Source organism: Balaenoptera borealis (assembly GCF_965194805.1).
Source record: "Balaenoptera borealis genome assembly, chromosome: 18".
Classification (NCBI taxonomy): domain Eukaryota; kingdom Metazoa; phylum Chordata; class Mammalia; order Artiodactyla; family Balaenopteridae; genus Balaenoptera; species Balaenoptera borealis.
The window spans coordinates 11,228,291-11,247,642 of NC_138877.1; the positions used below are offsets into that span (position 1 = coordinate 11,228,291).

Genomic DNA, 19,352 nt, shown 5'->3' on the forward strand with positions numbered 1-19,352 from the left:
TTTTAGAAATTTAGTGGTTCAGAATAGTTAGCGTATGATATCATGGCTATTGGCATGTAAATGTGGAGCTTCTACATAAATTAAAACAAAGTTTGGAAGTTTTAGGTTTTTTCCCAGAATCTTGGATGATTTAATATTAATACATAGCATGATGTGTCTAGCTTTCTAATATTGAAAATAACAATATATAACTTTGTACTGATGTGTCATAGAAAGACCCTAGACTGTGGGTCAGACTTCTAGTTCTACTGATTTTTAGCTAAGTATCCTTGAGCAGGTAACTTCATCTTAGAGCTTCAGCTTTTTCATTTGTATAATGAAGATGCTGTTATTTTTACTCTGCCAAGGATACTTGTACCTTTGTTATAAGAGCAGAAGAGATTGTGTGATAATGGATTGAGAACTAGAAGACTGTGTGCTCATGTGTGATGATAGGCTTTGTTAAGAATAATGTTGTGTGTATGCCATCAGTATTTAGGAAGTGTTCTGTACATATTTGCTGTACAGTTGTTTCTGTTTACTTCCTAGGTCTCTTATTCAGTAGTAGACCATACTGAAAGTACTTCAGCCACTGCTTGTTTGATTTATCATGACAACTTTGATTGAGAAGGGCAGTCTGCTCTTCTCCAAATCAAGAGTGACAGTCTTAAGGCCCACTCACTACCTTTGGGACGTCTGGTGAAGGTCCCTTAGGCTCACTGAGACACAGTTTGTTACTTTTTTTTTGCCTGTCAGAACTAAGAAACCATCTTTGGACTTTAGAGAGGGTTGATTCTTTTAGGAAACAGACTAGACTGAATGCAACCACTGAAATGTAAGCTTCCCTGGTTTACATGAAAATAATAATGAGAGGAATATGCCATGTTTCTCTTCTTGTATGGTATATCTGATGAATTCTTATTTTTATAAGAAATTCTTCAAAGGAAATTATAATATGTACTCTTGGGCTACCATATAGATTAGAGGAGGTGAATAGTCATAGATAATGGGTACGTGGTATTTGTTTTGAATTCCTATTAATTCATTTACTTTAGTTGAAGAAATTAATAGTTTTCGAAAAGTGCCAAACGTTTTAAGTAGATTTTTCAGAAAAGAAACCTTGACTTTAGGAAAAAATGTGCATTCCGTTCTGTAAAACATTGTCAAGCAGTGAAGAAATTTCAGGCTTTAAAGAAATAAAATTCAAAGTGTGTCTTGGGAGCCTTTTACTTTCATAAAATATTTCCACGCTAAAGGTGACTTTCTTGTTTTTGTTCTGATTTTAATGAAGAAAAATTGGTGGTAGTAGTTGAACTTTCCTGCTCTTAAGAGATTTAGGTACAGATGTTGCAGTATTTGACTATTTGACTATTATTAGATGTATTTTTAAGATTTTAGTTGATTATTACTTTACTTAATTATTCTAGCTGCTGCGGCCCTTTTCTCCAATTTCCAAACAGGTTTTGACAGCTCATAAATGAACTTGTTCGAGTGCTGCTGTTGCCTGTTTAGACGAACAGTTTTGGGAGTTGATGCCATTATGCTGTATAAAAAGAAATTTCTTTTAATTTCAGAAAACCTTGGAGCTGTGCAGAAATACTGGGATGGCTGGTGTCATTCTGAACATTGGTCCACACAGTACCAAATGACTCCTTCTGATTTTTGACCCCTTAGTCTTGATTCTTGTTCGACATATCTTAGAAAATTCGTAATTTTCTAATTTGAATAGCAGCTAATATTTAGTGAGCAATTATTATATCATTTTAGAAAGATGAACTGAAATTAGGATAAGCGTCCATAGATGTATCTTAAGTATGATAAGCCATTTAAGAAAATGTCTGTATTGGGATGTTTAATTTGTAAAGTAAGACAGTACAGAGGAAAAATTACCTCCTATTTTTATCACAAAATATTGTTTTGTTTTGTATAGGCTCCTTGAAGTTCGTGGGAGACTCTATGAGCTTCTAACTCATTGTATTCCTCCTGAAATAATAATGAAGGTATCCTGATTTCAAATCTTGAACTGTTTATAAGCATAAATGTTGGACTTTGTGTGATCTCAGGGCTTTTGCTTCACGAAGATACATTGTCACCTCTTTCTGTCCAGCTCATTAGTTCAACAGATATTTATTGAGCTTCTGGTGCGCCAGGCACCATTAGGGGTGTGTTGAAGGGGAGGGGTGGGCCTGCCTTCAGAGAAGTTACATTTTTGTGGGGTGAAACGGGAAAGGAAGCAAGAGGATTTCAGAATGTTCCAAGTGCCACAAAGGAAGTAACCAGGTGAAATGGTAACAGTGGAGGGCAGGGTTGTGGAAGGTCAATGATGGCTTCTGTGAGGAAGGTATGTTTAAACTGAGACTTGAAGGATTAAAAGAAGGGAACCATATAAGTAGCTGGGGAACAAGTATTCCAGACAGCAAGGCCCAGTGCACTTGAGGAATGAGGTTAAAGAAAAAGGCAGAGGGATATTGTAAGACATAGTTTTAGGGCTGGTCTAAACCTAATCAACTGCCCAGCTGGATAGATAGGCTGACTGTTAGATTTTGGGGAACACACTGTTTTTTTGTTTGTTTGTATTTATTAAAATTACCTGGTAATACTTACATGAAAAAATTCAAATGATACCAAATATACAAAGAAAAAAGTGAAGCTCCACACTCTGTTTCCATAAGACCTCTTTTCTAGTCACATAGAAATAAGCCCATATATGTGTGTTTCACGAAACTTCAGTGTCCTGCACTGTTTTGTTTTTTTCCCTTCTTTTTTAAAATTCAGCAGTGTAGTATGGTTGCTGTGTTATGACAGTACAGATTTACCTTATTCTTTTTAGTGGATGGGTGGGATTTCATTGTATGACTATACCACAGTTTTTTGGATATGACCCCTGTTGGTGGAACTTTAGGTTGTCTACAGATTATTATAATTAATAATGCTGCGGTAAGCATCTTTGTACTTATATCTTTGCACCCTTGTACATTTAAATATTCAGAGTTGGAATATGAAAGATAACTCACATTTTTACATTATAGAATGGTATGTACTTTTGGATGAAGTCCGCTGGTCCATCAGAAATAAAAAAAGAACATATTTAACTTAAGTTTTACTTCCTTTTTGAATGAGAGAAATAAAGCATGTTCAGCTAATATTTTTTAAAAATGATTACTTTTTTAATTACTAGTTATCTTTCTTTAGGGCCTTCTATCAGAACTTTTACATAATTGTGATGGACAACTGAAAGGGGAAGTGGCCCAGATGGCAGCTTACTATGAACATCGTCTACAGCTGGGTAGCAAAGCCATTTATCACTTGGAAGCATTTGTGGCCAAATTTATGGCACTTTATAAGAAGTTCATGGAGGATGGATTGGAAGGCATGATATTCTGACATCTATCAGTAATTCTTCCTAATATTTCTCAGTATCAGCATTTACATTCAATTTATATTGGAAGAGCTACAGGTAAAATAAACTAACTTTACTTAATTATGTCTTATTTGTGGTTTTTGTAATAATTCCTCTGAATTATTAAGCATTATTCTCTAGGTTAAATAATTGCTCCTGTACTGTTGAAGTGTATTGAAAGGATAACAACTAGAAACTTTAGAGTCTAGGAACATGATTATAATTTACTTTAAAAATTTGTTTTCCAAATATGCAGTATTGATCCTCCCATTTCTATGTACTCTCTCACCTGCTGGAGGAAATTTACACATAAAAAAGCAGGGATTGTTTTCTATCCTTCAGATGACCATTTTTGGCCACAGGTACATAAATTTTTGCTTGGCAAGTCATTATGTTTAATCATTTTTTCCCTCCACCAAGAATTATATTTTTGCAGGAAATATAGGAATTAATTTTGAAACGTAATAGCATGGGTGTGGAGAAAATTGCACATACCATTTCTATTGAAACTGTAGAAATCCAGCTTTTATTTTCAGTGATTCAGATAAGCATGTTTTCATTAAGTACTTGAAGACTCCTGAAGAATATGCATCATGTAGTTCTGAAGCAAAGGTATATTACTGTTGAAATTACTCTTTGAACAAGTATACTGTTGTATTATTGGTCCTGTCCTTTGGAGCATTTTTTAATTCAGAAATTTGGTTCATGGAACAAAGGGTTTGCTTGACAGAAGTTTATGACAGGCTCTGTATAAGAATATTAGGAAGACCTGCTCTTATAGCAGTTGGTGATAAACAATCAGGAAGTGTTTGATTGACAAAGACACAACTACATAGACACTGAAAAACCTAAACCTGGAAAACTGTTCAGGTTAAGATAAATGATTGTTGCCTTTTTTATGGGGTGGCGCCGGGCGGTGGTACTAGTCAGGTCCCAACTGGAAGTCTCAGTCCTGGGGGCTACATGTTAGGAGGGATATTGACATTCTAACAGAGAACTTGGAAAGTGAGGTTTGGAAGAGCTAAGACTGCTTTAATTTGGAAAAAAGGGAAGTTAAAAAATATGTTAACTCTTTTCCAGTGCTTAAAATGATGCACTTGGAAGTATGAGTGGTCTTATAATTTATGTTTCTCTAAAGCAGTGCTTCTCAGAGTGGAATCCCTGGCATCACCAGCATCACCTGGGAACTCAGAAATGCAGACTCTCAGGTCTCATTCCAGGTCTACTGAATCAAACGATTGGGATAAGCCTCAGCCGTCTTTGTGTTGTACCACCCCTCCAAGTGATTCTGATGCATGCCTCAGTTTGAGAACCACTGCTCTAGAGAGGAGGGTAGACTTGGGATCAATGGATGTAGGTTAGAGAGAGGCATTTTAGTTCCCTATGAAGAAGAATTTTTTAACTGCAGCTATCTTAATAATGGTATGGGAATCTTGAAAGCTCCTTAGAAACAGCAGGTGTTCAGGTGGAGAACTGATGAATAACGAAGTGCTTACTACATGGTAGGCATTGCACTGGGTATGTGTACTATTTCATTATAACCTTACCACTCTGTGAAGTGAGTATTATCTCTGAGCTATAAATAAGAAACTTGAGATGTAGAGAAACGAAGTATAATTTATACAATAAAACATATCCATTTTAAGTCTGCAGTTTGATTTTTGACAAAGGTATTCAGTGTAACCATCATCCCAATCAAGATACAGATTCCATCACCCTGAAAAGTTTCTTCCATATCCCTTTTGCAGTCAGCCCACCCCTACCCCAACTCAAGTGGCCATTGATCTGCTTCCTGTCTTTATAGATTAGTTTTGCCTGTTCAAGAATTTAGAGTCAAATACTGTATGGTCTTTGGTTAAGGCTTCATTCTCTCAGAATTATAACTGAGATTCATCTATATTGTTGCATATTTCACTAATTTCTTTAATGTTCATTGATCAGTGTATGCTTATATACACTTTTACAACCCATTGACTTGTTTATGGACCTTTGGGTTTCCAGGATTTGTTTAGTATGAATAAAGTTCTGAATATTTCTGTAAGTCATTTTGTGGACATATGTTTTCACTTCTCTTGAGTAAATACATAGGAATGGAATAATTAGACCTAAGATAGGTGTCAGTTTAACTTTTAAGAAGTCACCAGATTCTCAAAGTGATTGTACCATTTTATATTTCTACCAGCATTGTATGGGCATTCTAGATGTCTCTATAAAATTGGTTTAATTGATTTTCTATATTGTCTGTTTTATATTTCATTGATTACCTTTTCTATCTTTGTTAATCCCATCCTTCTTCTTTTGATGTAGTTTGCTCTTATTTTTCCAGAGTCTTAAAATGGAAATTTAGGTAATTGATTTTAGACCATTCTCTTCTATCATTTAAAATTACAAATTTTACCCTGAATACTGATCTAACTTCCTCTTACAGATTTTGATATCTTGTGTTTTCATTTCCATTTAGTTCAAACTATTTTTCAGTTTCACTTGAGATGTTTTTCTTTGACCAAATGATTACTTGGAAGTGTGTTGTTTAATTTCCAAATGATTGAAAATTTTCAGATATATTTTAAAGACTTCTCTACCCTTGTTAATTTTCTGTCATTTACTAAGAGGAATATTGAAATCGCTAACCGTATTTATGGATTTGTCTAATTTGGTTCTTTTGGGTTTTCATGCATTTAGAAGCTCATTAGGTGCATAAAATTTTAGGATTGTTATGTCTTCCTGATGAATTGACCCCTTTATGAATGCTCCTTCTAATTTCTGGTAATATTCCTTACTCTGAATCTATTTTATCTTATATTAATATTACCACTCCAGCTTTCTTTTGATTAGAGTTTGTATGGTAGACATATTTCTTATAGCTAAGGTCTGCTGGCATTCTCTCAGTTTCGATTATCTGGAATGTTCCTATTTTGTCTTCACTTACAGAATTCTAGGTTCATTTAAAAATTTTATTATTTTTCCCCTAGCACTTTGAATATTTCATTCTGCTACCTTCTGATCTCTTATTTCTGATGAGAAGTTAGCCAGTAACATATGATTGTTCCCTTTTACATGATACATTACTTTCTTGATGTTTTCAGTATTTTTTTTCTTTGGCTTTTAGCAAGGTGACTATGGTGTAACTAGTTGTAGTTCTTTGTGTTTATCTTACTTGGGCTTTGTTTAGTTTCTTGGATCAGATTATTATGAGTAGTATTAGTATTATAGTATCAACTTAGGGAGTTTTTTTGCCATTATTTATTCAAACCTTTTTTCTGAGCTTTTTTTCTCATGTTCTTTGAGACTCCTGTTACTTATATCCTGGAATACTTGACATTGGTCCACAGGTGGCTGATTCTCTGTTCATTTTTCTTTAGTTTTTTTTCTCTGAGTTCTTTGGCTTGGATAATTTTATTGATAAATCTTCAAACTTGCTGAATGAATCCTTCTGCCATTTCATACCTGGTATCTCATCTAATTTATTTTTCACTTTAGTGTTGGTACATTTTAACTCTAGAATTTCCGTTTTGTTCTATATAGTTTCAATGTTTCTATTATGATTTCCTATTTTCTGTCTCCTTGTTAGCATGTTTTCCTTTAATTCTTTGAACATGTTTGTAATAGTTGCTTTGAAGTCTTTCCTGAACCCAGCATCTGGTCCCACTCAGTTTCTATTGACTGCTTTTTCCCTTGTGTATCATTATACTGCTTCCCCCTCCCCCTACACCAATGTCTGGTAATTTTGTGGCTGAAAACTTTACTTTTAGATAATATATTTTAGTAACTTTGGATTCTCTTTTGGTTTTCTGATTTTTTTTTGATGTTTTTTGTTTGTTTCCTAGCTTACCTATGCTTAAACTCTGTAATTTATCTTCCTTGCATTGTGCTGCCACTGATGTTTCTGCTCAGTTGTTTTTATTTTAGCCTGGCTTCATCTTTCTGTCTGCATAGCTTAGTGGTCAACCCAATGATTTGGGTGGAGTGTGAGCTCAGACATCTTAAAGTTGAGACTTTAAGTCTGCTGAGCTGTATGTGGGTTGAGGAACACATTCAAGATTGCAACCAGTTCTCAGTATCCCTTGGTTTTCATTTTTCCACTTAAGCAGTCAGTCAGCTATGTGTGAATTAAGAGCTTGTCTTAGCCACTGTGTGGCACTTTCACTTCCAGGATCTCTCAGTTCACTATCTGATTGATTTCTCAGTGGCCATGAACTGGACTTGCAACTTAGCAAAGCTATGGGTTTTCCTTGTTCCCAACTGTTAATTCAGTCTAATACTCTGGCTGCAACTAGCCTTGAACTTATAAAGGTACAGTTTTTACTGAAGAAGTGGTAGGTACGAGGTAATAATACCAAGTATAGAAAGTCATGTAGTTGCTACCATTTTTGTCCAAATCTAGTTTTTCAACAATAAACATTTTTCAAATTTGTTGTCTGGTTTTGATCAATTTTCAGTGTCATGATTGGTTATTTTTTGACAATTTTGTCTGTTTTTATACTTCTGCAGAGGGAAATTACTCAATCTCCTCCTGTTTCAATTAGTAGAAGCAGCCCTCCACTGACTCATTTCTTCATTGCTTTTTTTGTAGATGCTAATTTCAATCTGATGTAATTTTCCTTTACTCTGAAACAGGTTTCGCTTTTCTTGTGGGGCAGATCTGCTGGTGAATTCTCCCAGGTTTTTGTTTTTGTTTTTTGGGGGAGGGGGGTTTGGCCTAAAATGTCTTTATTTTGCATTCTTTTTTGAAAAGCATTTTTAATGGGTATAAAATTGTAGTTTGACAGTTCTTCTTTCTGTATCTTAAAAATACAGTTTTGTTTTTCAGTTTGCATTGTTTCTGAGGAGAGATCTGCATTCTAATTTTTTTCCTACGCACTTTTTGTTTTATTTTACTTCCTATGGCTCCTTGTAAGATTTACAACTTCTCTTTATGACCAGTTCCAGCAGTTTAAGATGTGTCTTGGCGTGATTTTTCTTTGTGTTCATACTGCTTTATACTGGCTTTACATTTGCTTCAGTTCTTGGATTTGTGGATTTGTGTTTTTTATCAAATTTAGGAAAATTTAGCCATTTTCTTCAATTATTTTTCTGCCCTCTCCTCTGAGACTCTAGTTATGTCTCTGACTTCATGATAGTACCCATAAATCACAGGGTTTCTATCTTTTTTCCAGACTTTTTCTCACCGTCCTTCAGTTTGAATAGTTTCTGTTGCCTTTAAGTTCACTAATCTTTTGCACAGTCTAACTTGCTTTAAAGACCATCCAGTGAAACCCTCTTTCTTTAAACAGCGTTGAACTTTGTTTTCACAGGCAGTTATTTGATTAGCAGCTTGATCCTTTTCATGCTTGTTTTTAACCTTTTTTAGGGTGTGCCTAGAGTAGTCTTTATCCCTAGTTGAGCTTTACAACTGTGGTTTGATCTTTCTAGTGTTGATCTAATGCCCCAGAGATCATTGAGGAGCTACATCCTGGGTCACCAGAAATCACTGTCTTCCAGCCCTGTGTGACCTCTGGTAATTATTCAGCTTAGTTTCTAGCAGGTCTTTCCCCAGTAGTTTTTTGTTGTTGTTTGTTTGTTTGTTTTCTCTCTGCCTGGCTTTGTGGAGTCATACTCAATGTATATGCAGCTTAGTAATCAGCCAAGGATGCAAGGCAACCCTTATGCAGATGTCTGTTGCACTTTTTCTGTATAATTCTCTTTCCAGATCTCTGCATGCATGTTCAGCCACTGCAGTCTCTGAATTTTGCTCTTTTCTCCTCAACTCATTGTTGTCACAGTTATCTGCCTGGGTTTGCCCTTCCTACCCTGTAGGCTGGAAAGTGCCTCTAGGCAGAAATCAGGGGTGATTTTAGAGTTTACTTCCTTGGTTTCTTTTCTTTAACGTATCACAGCATTGCACTGCCTGCTCCAGTGTCTGGTGTAGCATTCCTTTTATGTTTTGTCTAGTTTTCTAGCTGTTTACAATGGAGGGCAAGTCCAGTATCAGTTACTCTTTTTTAACTGGTAGTAAAAGTCTTGATGTCAGGATTTTAACTGAAGGCCCTGATTCCTGGGTGTGAATCACTGTCTTACATAGTTCTTTAAAAATGTATGATTTACATTTTTCCCCCCAGCTTTATTGAGATATAATTGATACATAACATTGTGTAAGTTTAAGGTGTACAATGTGTTGATAGATACACTTACATATTGCAAAATGATTACCACCATAGCATTAGCAATACCTCCCATCACATCACATCATTACAATTTTATTTTTGTGGTGAGAGCACTTAAGATCTACTCTCGTAACTACTTTCTGGTATGTAATACAGTAGTATTAATTATAATCACCATGCTGTACATTAGATCCCCAGAACTTATTCATACTAAAATTGGTAGCTTGTACTCTTTGACCAGTGTATCCCCATTTCCCCATTGACCAGCACCTGTTAACCACCATTATCTGTTTCTATGAGTTCAGCTTTTTTAGATTCCACATATAGGTGATATCATGCAGTATGTTTCTTTCTCTGTGTTAATTATTTCACTTAGCATAATGCCCTCAAGGTCCATCCATGTTGTCACAGATGGCACTGTTTTCTTCTTTTTCATGGCTGAATAATAATATGTGTGTGTGTTTGTGTATGTATGTATATCACATCTTTATTTGTCCATAGATGAACACTTAGGTTGTTTCCATATCTTGACTGTTGTGAATAATGCTGCAATGAACATGGAAGTACAGATACAGCCTTCATATCTTGTTTTCATTTACTTTGGATAAATACCCAGAAGTGGTGTTACTGGATCATATGGTAATTCTATTTTTAATTATTTGAAGAATCTCCATTTACATTTAGAGTAATTATTGACAGGTAAGGACTTATTAATGATATCTTATTAATGGTTTTTTGGCTGTTTTGTAAGTCCCTTGATTTTTTCTTCTGCTGCTGCTGCTTTGTGAATTGATGGTTTTCTGTAGGGGTATGTTTTGATTCCCTTTTCTTTATCTTTTGTGAGTCTACTATAGATTTTTGCTTTGTGATTACCATGAGGCTTACATAAAACATTTTATAGATGTAACAGTCTATTTTATTAACAACTTAATTTCAGTTGCACACAGTAGCTCTATCCTTTTACTCCCCCTTCCTCTTATGTTTTTGATGTCACAATTTACCTCTTTTTATACTGTTTATTCATTAACAAATCATTGTAGCTATAGTAATTCTTATACTCTTGTCCTTTAACCTTTGTACAAAAGTTAAGTGGTTAACACTAAACCGTATTACAGCATTAGGGTATTCTGAATTTGACTGTGTACTTACTTTTACCAGTGTTTAGTACATTTTCATATATTTTCATTTTACTACTTAGTGTCTCTTCATTTCAACTTGAAGAACTCCTTTCAGCGTTTCTTATAATCAGGTTAGTGGTGATGAATTCCCTCAGCTTTGTCTGGAATAGTCTATCTCACCTTCATTTCTGAAAGACAGCTTTGCCGCATAAAATATTTTTGGTTGGCAGTTTTTTTCCTTCAGTGTTTTGAATATATTATCCCACTCTGTCTTGACCTCTAAGGTTTCTTCTTAGAAAATTGATGATAGCATTATGGGGGTTGCCTTGTAAATACAAGCTTTTTTCTGTTAATGCTTTTAAGATTCTTTCTTTGTCTTTGATATTTGACAGTTTTATTATAATGTGCCTTGGAGAGAATCTCTTAGTTTGGTGACCTATGAACTTCACGAACTTGGATTTCCAAATGTCTCCATGGACTTGGGAAGTTCTTAGTAATTACTTCTTTAAATAAGCTATCTGCCCCCTTCTCCCTCTTTTCTAAATCTGCAACTTCAGTAATTTACAAACTGGTCCTTTAGATGATATGTCATAGATTATGTAACTTTCTTTACTCTTTTACATCTTTTTTCTTCGTTCTTCTCTGATTGCATAATTTCTGAGTTCTTTCTTCAGTCTCACAGATTTTTTTCTTCTGCTTGATTCATTCTGCCATTGATGTTCTCTATTTCATTTTTCATTTCATTCATTGTATCCTTCAGCCCCAGAATTTCCATTTGGTTCCTTTTTATGACTTCTGTCTCTCTGCTAAACTTTTCTTCTTCTTCTTCTTCTTTTTTTTTTTTTAATTGAAGCATAGTTGATTTACAGTATTCTGTTAGTTTTAAGTGTACAGCAAAGTGATTCAGTTACATATGTATTTTTTTAGATTATTTTCCATTATAGGTTATTACAAGTTATTGAATATAGTTCCCTGTGTTATACAGTAAATCCTTGTTCCTTATCTATTTTATGTGTAGTAGTTTGTATTTGTTAATCCCAAACTCCTGATTTATCCCTCTCCCCTCCCTTTCCCCTTTGGTAACCATAAGTTTGTTTTCTGTGTCTGTGAGTCTGTTTTGTATATAGATTTGTCTGTATTATTTTTTAGATTCCACATACAAGTGACATCATATATTTGTCTTTGTCTGACTTACTTCACTTAGTATGATATTCTCTAGGTCTATCCATGTTGCTGCAAATGGCAATATTTCATTCTTTTTTATGGCTGAATAATATTCCACTATATATATATATATATATATATGCCACATCTTCTTAAGCCAGTCATCTGTTGATGGGTATTTGGGTTGTTTCTGTGTCTTGGCTGTTGTAAATAGTGCTGCTATGAGCATTTGCTAAACTTCTTATTTTGTTCATTTATTGTTTTCCTGATTTGGTTCAGTTGTCTTTCTGTGTTTTCTTGTACCTCATCAAGCTTCCTTAAAACTTGAATTCTTTATTGGGTAAATCACAGATCTCCATGTCTTTGGGTTTGGTTACCAGAAGATTACTGTGATCCTTTGGTGGTGTCGTGTTATCTTGATTTTTCAGGTTCTTTGAACTTTTGCATTATTTCTTTACTTGTGAAGTAGCAGTCACCCCCTCCAGGCTTCACTAACTGCTTCTGGGAGAGAGATACCTCCCATCAGCCTTATTAGAGATTCTGAGGCTATCTTAGACCCTTTTTGGAGTATACCTCCTCCAGGCTTCTTTTTTTAAAAATTTTTATTTATTTATTTTTTGATTTATGGCTCTGTTGGGTTTTCGTTTCTGTGCGAGGGCTTTCTCTAGTTGCGGCAAGCGGGGGCCACTCTTCATCGCGGTGCGCGGACCTCTCATTATCGCGGCCTCTCCTGTTGTGGAGCACAGGCTCCAGACGCGCAGGCTCAGTAATTGTGGCTCACGGGCCTAGTTGCTCCGCAGCATGTGGGATCTTCCCAGACCAGGGCTCGAACCCGTGTCCCCTGCACTGGCAGGCAGATTCTCAACCACTGCGCCACCAGGGAAGCCCTCCTCCAGGCTTCTTGCTCCCTCTTGTGGCAGAATTCTTAGGCTTTATGCCTTCTCTGGATCCTTCAGTGCACCAGGCTGAGTGAGTGCTGACAGCCTCTCTTTTGTTTCCCACAGGTGGTGCTTAGGGTCAAGTTTGTGATCTCTCCCTGGCCTGCAGATTTGGCCAGCTTATGTGCATGCTCACTAACTATCTTCCAAAGCTTATTCTTGCTGCCACCATTGGGAGCACATGCAGGGAGCTGGCCACAAGATGGGGAGTTTGTAGGTGAGGCACACAGAGCGCTTGAGGTTCCCGTGAGCCAGTTGTGATCCACTGGTAATGCATTCCCAGCAGCTGTTGGTCAGGTTCTTGGTGGAATTCACGACACAGTTAAGATCTGTGCCCCTTACTGTCCTTCAATAGTTGTATCTGCCACTCTCCCCACTTCTTCCTGCCCCCAGTCATGTAGCTCATGATTCTATACTCTGGATGGAGCAAGAGAGAAGGGAGCCCCTTTGGCAGTGTCGTGTACAGCTGGGGCAGCTGGGTGTTCACTCATGTGCTCTCCCTTTCTTCTGTGGGATAAATCACTGCGAGGAAGATCTCTCTTGGCCCTGAGCTGTGCCATCCCTGGGTGGAGGGGTGATGTGGGTAAAGTCAAACTGTCCCTCTTACCTCCTCCAATACATCCAAACTTTTTTTTTTCTCCAGCGGAATTTTGGGACTTCTCTGGAAACCTGAACTTTTGCAAAGTCTGTCTTGTCCTTGAGTGAATGTCTAAGTTGGTGTTCTCAGGGGCTCCTAGATGGTGGTTGAGAGAGGCTGGGGCCAGTTTATAGGCCATGACAGGGTCCACATCTGGGACTGAGGTCTGTCTCCCTATTACCTGATGGATGGCTGGACGAGACTCCTCCCGGGTCCCTTGGCTTATGGTGCTGGATTCCACAGCTTCCTGAAAGAGATGACTGTCCATGGGTGGATGCCAAATTTTATTGTTGGTGGGGAGACAAAGATGAGGTACATCTTAAGCTGCCATGATACTGACGTCACTCCCCTTTGATTTTATGTTTTTATAATATAAATTAAGTTTTGTTCCTAAGATTTGAAGTTGTGTAATATGCGTCACACACACACACACAAAACCTCTTGCTGTGATTTTTCCTTAAGTACTGTGTTATACTTTGAGTTATAGAACTGAGTAATAGGAATTTAAATGTTATTTCCAAATTATAGCCCTCCAAATCATGAAACACATTTCTTAAAAATTACAAAATCAACCCTTAGCAGCCATTTTCTTTCTACCTAGTTCTCAAGAAAGACATAATCATTTCATATTTTTCAAATTGATGAGCTAAATTGTATTAGCTATTTGCCCCTTGGTTTCTTTCCTGTTCACAATTCCTGTGGAAATTTGGAATGTTATCATGAGATGCTCTTTATCAGTTTGATTGTGGTATGCAAGACTTATAATAAATTACTTTCCTCTCAGTAAAGGAAAGTGGTCCCTACAAACCTTAACTCTCATTTAAATTACAACCTAATGCTGGTTACAAACACTGCATGGTACCTTTGTGGCTTGGTACTTTCTGTGCCTGTTTCAGCTCTTTTGATGGGCTGATTGCCTACTGAAATTACCTTCTCTGTAGATAGCAGCATGAGAAACTTTAGCAACTTCCTGAAGTGTGGCTGTACAAAATAATCACTAGCAGTAGGCATGGAAAAAACTTCTTGGTCTTTATGTGGGACACTGTGTTAGATTCTTTACAGGTATTCTCTCACGTAATTCTCTTAATGATCTTGAAGTTGGCCATTATTATCCTGTTTCGCAGGTGAAGAAACTGGATCCAGGCAGTTGAGCACAGACTGCCCTCAACTACATTCATAGCCACCAACCAAGAAATAGGCCCTCAGTACTACCCAGCAAACTCATATTTCTCAGATCAAGTCTCCACAATACCTTTTCTAGAACTTCATTTAGAGCAGATAACCTTATCTCCTTACCAGCCAGCTACCAAAACCAAATATGTATGCATCCTATATTACTATATGTTCATTTGTATGTATCCGATTTACTCTGTGTGCATTCATATTTTCTCTTGATGAGACAGAGATGCTGCTCATCTGTTTTTAATCCTGTGCCTTGGATTTCACCAATATTAGCCTGTCTCTCAAAACCTATGATGTCCATTGTCCTTGTCTCTTTCCGCCTCAGTCCCTCTCTCAAAATTGGATTGTTGCTTTGGTTTTTATTGTCCTAATGTCATCTTATTAAAGTTTCCAACATACAGAAAACTGAAAAAAAAGTGACAATGAACATTCATACTGGTATTTTACAGTGAACATTTAACTGTATTTGCTTTATCACATATCTATCCATCACTCTATTCTTTAGTCATCTTATGTTTTTGCTGCATTTCAAAGTAAGTTCGTTTTCTCCCAGCTTGTTAACATGTATATCATTAACTAGCCAGTTTAATAAGGCAAGAAAAATGCATAACAGGCATAAGGAAACAAAAGGATGGAGGAAAATTGTTTTTTTAGCAGGTGAAATTATTGTTTACCTGAAAGATCCTAAACAATTCTTTTAACAAATTAGTGAATTTAGCAGGCTCGCAAGATATAAAGTTAATATACACAAATTAATTGTATTTTTATATAAACAAGTAAATTATTGGAAAATAAAGTTTAAATAATTTACAAATACATCAAAAATGCTAAAATAATTAGTAATAAGTTTAAAAAACAATGCTTAAGACCTGTACATTGAAAATAAATCATTGTTAAAAGAAGGTAAAGAACGTGTATAAATGTAATGATATATCTTGGATAAGTTGAGTGCATAAAATAATACAGGTGTAGGCTGTCTTTACACAAAGGTTAGATGAAAATGATTTTTGAATTGTTGAAAGAAGTCAACTTTGCTCATGTCATCTAAGGGAAAATCTATTCTTAATTTTTCCCCACCCTCTATCTCCTGTTTTGCAAAGATTGGATTCTTTAGTTGACAATACAGTGCATCTAAATGGTGAATATTTTTGTGTAAGGTCATTCTTAAGCCATTACACATATGCTCCTACTGAAGTCTTTGGGAAATTAGTTGTCAGTGAATCATCTGGCCTATAATCTTATGGGAAATCAATTTCCAGACATTAAATAACAGACATAACTATGAATACATTCCCCAAATTGTGAAGTTGAAGACTAAATTCTAAAATTGACTTTCTGATAACAAATTTTATGAAAATAATATCAATATTGTGAAACATTGATACTCCACGAATGGGATTTATTAAATTGCAGCGCATTGTGGTACTGAAAACTAAATATGAGAATGTTATCCTATCAGAATTGCACAAATATATTGAGAAAAGTTGTTCTCAGTATAAAAACCAGTAAGCAAAGAATTTAACCTTGTTTGCAAGCATTGTTAGCTGGGAATAATTCCCATTTCTGATGTTTCCTTCCTGTAAAGTGAGATCTCTTAATGTCATTGTAGGTCTCTCTCCATCCTTTATTCATCCAGCTCCTAGAGAGATCGAGTCTTTTTTGATTGTCAGCTTTGGGAAGAATAAATGAACCTGCTTGACTTAGCTCCAACTTTCTTCCTGTTTGGAATGAGCCTGTGTGTTCTAAGTTATAAATCTTAACTAGTCAGACTTCCTACCTACAGGGAGGCCTATCCACCTCTAGCACTGCACCCCCGCCCCTGCCCACCAACAAACCATATCCTGCAGCCTGCCCTCTATCAGTAACAGGCATTATTTTGACCTCCTACTTTTCTGTTTTGTTGTACTTCTCAATTTGTTTATAAGCCGAGTGTGTATTAAAGGTGCTATTTATTGGGGAGGGGCTCTCAGAGATTCCCAAGTTTTGTTTATTCACCAGCAACATTGAGAAAGAAAAGTAAACGAAAAATTCGAGGGGGATAATTTGGGCAGAAGCTTTTTGTGCATCCGGGGCCTACATCGTGGGTCTTAGACTTTAGTTTGGGGGAGAAACCTTGCTGGTTTATAGAGGCTTATTTTAGGCCAAATGTGTTTTTACACTTTTGTACTTGACTTTGAACTTCCGTCGCCTGAGAAAGAAATTTAAGCTGTCATGAGGTATTTTGAGCTTAGCAGGTGACTGTAACTTATGACTTAACGCAATTTTTGTGAGAAAATAAGACACAACCCTCTGGCTGTGTTGGGGGCTTCAGGTAGATTGCTTTAGTTTACTGCACAGGCCTTGCTTTTCCTTGTTGAGACAAAGATTCCATTGCAGAGAAGAGTTTTACTCTTCTCTGCAATGTGTAACTGTTTTACACATTGGTTGTCAGAAGAATATTTGCCACTTTTCAACTGCAAGGCAGCTGAATTCTGCATGTGAACAGAGCACTAGAGATGCTCTATCTTTATATGGTTAGTACCAAGCATAGTTAATCTAGGTCATCTAGATTGGAAATACTACGTTCTATTCCTCTTTCAGGATGAAGGAGGGCACTCTGGAGGGACTGACTAACCTTGATTTCATGTGGCATTTCCTCTGACTTTCAAGACTCACTGTCCTATCATAGAATCTCAGATCGGCTCTATGTTAATATCATAAGTTATAACTCTGGCTTGATATCTGACACCCAAATTGTGGCTTCACCCTTGTTCTTATGTTAGACTTAATGAACAAGTAAGAGATGTGAGCCCTTATTAAATAATGCCATCCCCTTAAGATAGAAATTCAACTAAATGACATTATTACAAACCCAAAGGTAGAAGGAAACAAAAATGCTCAGTGCCTGGAACTGTTTGCCTCTAGTAATAAATTCATTTGCTTAGGAAAACAAGAAGAAACTGTAGTGGTTTGGAAGGTGTACTTCAGTTTTACTGTCAAACTCAGAAGCAGTGAAAGATTAAAAAAATAAAGGAACACAGGCCAATTAAGCTGGAGGAAGAGATTTTAAAAATTTATTCATTTGTGTTAAGGAAGAGTAAAGAAGAAAAGGGCATCTTAAAGATGACGTTTGACCAACATAAAAGGGGGGAAAAAGCAGTACCCAGATTCCAACTGCTCTAAAAGAAGGAAAGACATTTTTGTTATTAGATCAGAAATGATGACTGGGATCCAAACAAATCTAGCAGATAGCAGATCTGATTCCTTCAAGAAAGGCCAAGTCACCGAGGGATGATGACTTCTGAAAGCCATAGGTCCCCACTCAGAGCAGTTGGAGAACCACTCCTTAAAGAGTGGGACAGCTGTACCAAGTGGTTATAAAAAATTGGGGCAGAATTGAGGAAGGAAATCCATGTGAAATATTCAAAGCATTTTTCAGCTGAGTTTCCATGTGACACATCATTGCAGTTGAACCAGGCATTACCTTTGCCCTGAGGGAACTTACTGACCTTTGTCAATACATTTATGAAATGAGGATCCTAAAAGAAAGTTGAGAGAAGATGTGATGAAATCTAGATGTGAGAATCAGAGAACAAGTCCAGGCTTTGATTAAATGTCTGATGGAAGAATATCTCTAGGTGGGGATTATTCATCTCATCAAGAGTAAGGTAGACAAAATTTGAACAATGAATCCAGAACTTCTTGATTTCTTCTCTATGATGATGATGATGATGAAGAATCCAGAGAAGTTATAAAAACTGAACCAGAAAGCAAAGATGAAATAAATGGAAGGGAGGCGCTAAGTTTCAACCAGTAGCATTAGCTCCCACACAGATTAGAGAAGGAAAGTGGCCACTTTAAGAAGTAGATTAAATTGTTAAGCTCAAATAGCTTTCCTGAAAGGAGTGCTGAAATAACAGAGGGAAATTCAGTACCAGTGGTATGTTTCAGTACTTCAGAAAAAAGATGTAGTTGAACAAAAAAGCTACTCAGACGCTGGGACATTTAAAACTGTTTTCCCCAGGGACACAAGCTGCAGAAACATCAAAATCACTTAGTGCAGGAATCTGTTCAGGGTGGATCTTCAGCCAAAACAAATTGGGAATGAAGGGGAACTCTTCTCTAGGGGGTGAGTTGCACTGCCCAAGCAATCCCAGAGCCAGAGGCAGTGAGGCAGCCACTGCGGCACAGGACCGAAAAAGCCTCTTTCTGAGAGGTGGTGCACTTATGTCACTACACAGTATTAGGGGCCCAAGGTTTAATAGGAAAATGGAATTAAGAGGTCCTGGATGTGCTGGATGGGGAAGAAAGGTACTTGAGTTCCTGTGATTGGAGCTGACCCCATTACAGTTATCTAAATGTGCAAGGAGGCAGAAATGCCTCAAATGACACTGTGAGGATGCAGGAAGCATAGATAGATTTTTTTTTTCTCACAAAAATGTAAATGTAGAGAAATGTAAATGAAAGTGCTAAATGCAAGTGTAGTCTCAAAATAACTTCTCGTTCGGAGAATTTTCCTCGTTTGGCTTAAGTAAGCAATCCAGACAATTGGTCTTGAATGACAGGCTTCCTACTAGGTTGAATCCAAGAATATTTTCCTTTTTTCCCAGACATCATCAGATTTCTCTTAGGGTCTTGGTAGCCCTGGTTCTGGGAGTGTAATTTTGTAATTGATCTAAGGGCAGGAGAATGGCTTTCTAAACTAGATGGATCTGGAAAAACCCTGTGATAATTCTCTGTGTCCTGTTAACTCTTAGGGTTCTTTAGAAGTGAGGCTCCTGAGGGACTAGGTATTGAATTACTATGACTTCT

The 19,352-nt window shown here is 36.7% G+C and overlaps 1 protein-coding gene across 6 annotated transcripts in view; it reads left to right on the plus strand.

The window, feature by feature from the left end:
• Positions 1-19,352, plus strand: part of RFC3 (replication factor C subunit 3) — a 161,577-nt gene that overhangs the window by 11,825 nt on the left and 130,400 nt on the right. For 2 of the 6 annotated variants that reach the window (XR_014236946.1, XR_014236947.1), the window contains exons 8-10: positions 1,910-1,979; positions 3,172-3,436; positions 10,024-10,771. Coding sequence is in view for 1 of the 6 variants with exons in the window: in XM_082365622.1 (XP_082221748.1) it covers positions 1,910-1,979; positions 3,172-3,363 (262 nt within the window). In the remaining 5 variants the exon portion in view is untranslated. Of the gene's footprint in view, positions 1-1,909; positions 1,980-3,171; positions 3,461-10,023; positions 10,772-19,352 lie in introns of those variants that run through there. The other 4 variants (XR_014236945.1, XR_014236949.1, XR_014236948.1 and 1 more) reach the window with 3 other exon arrangements.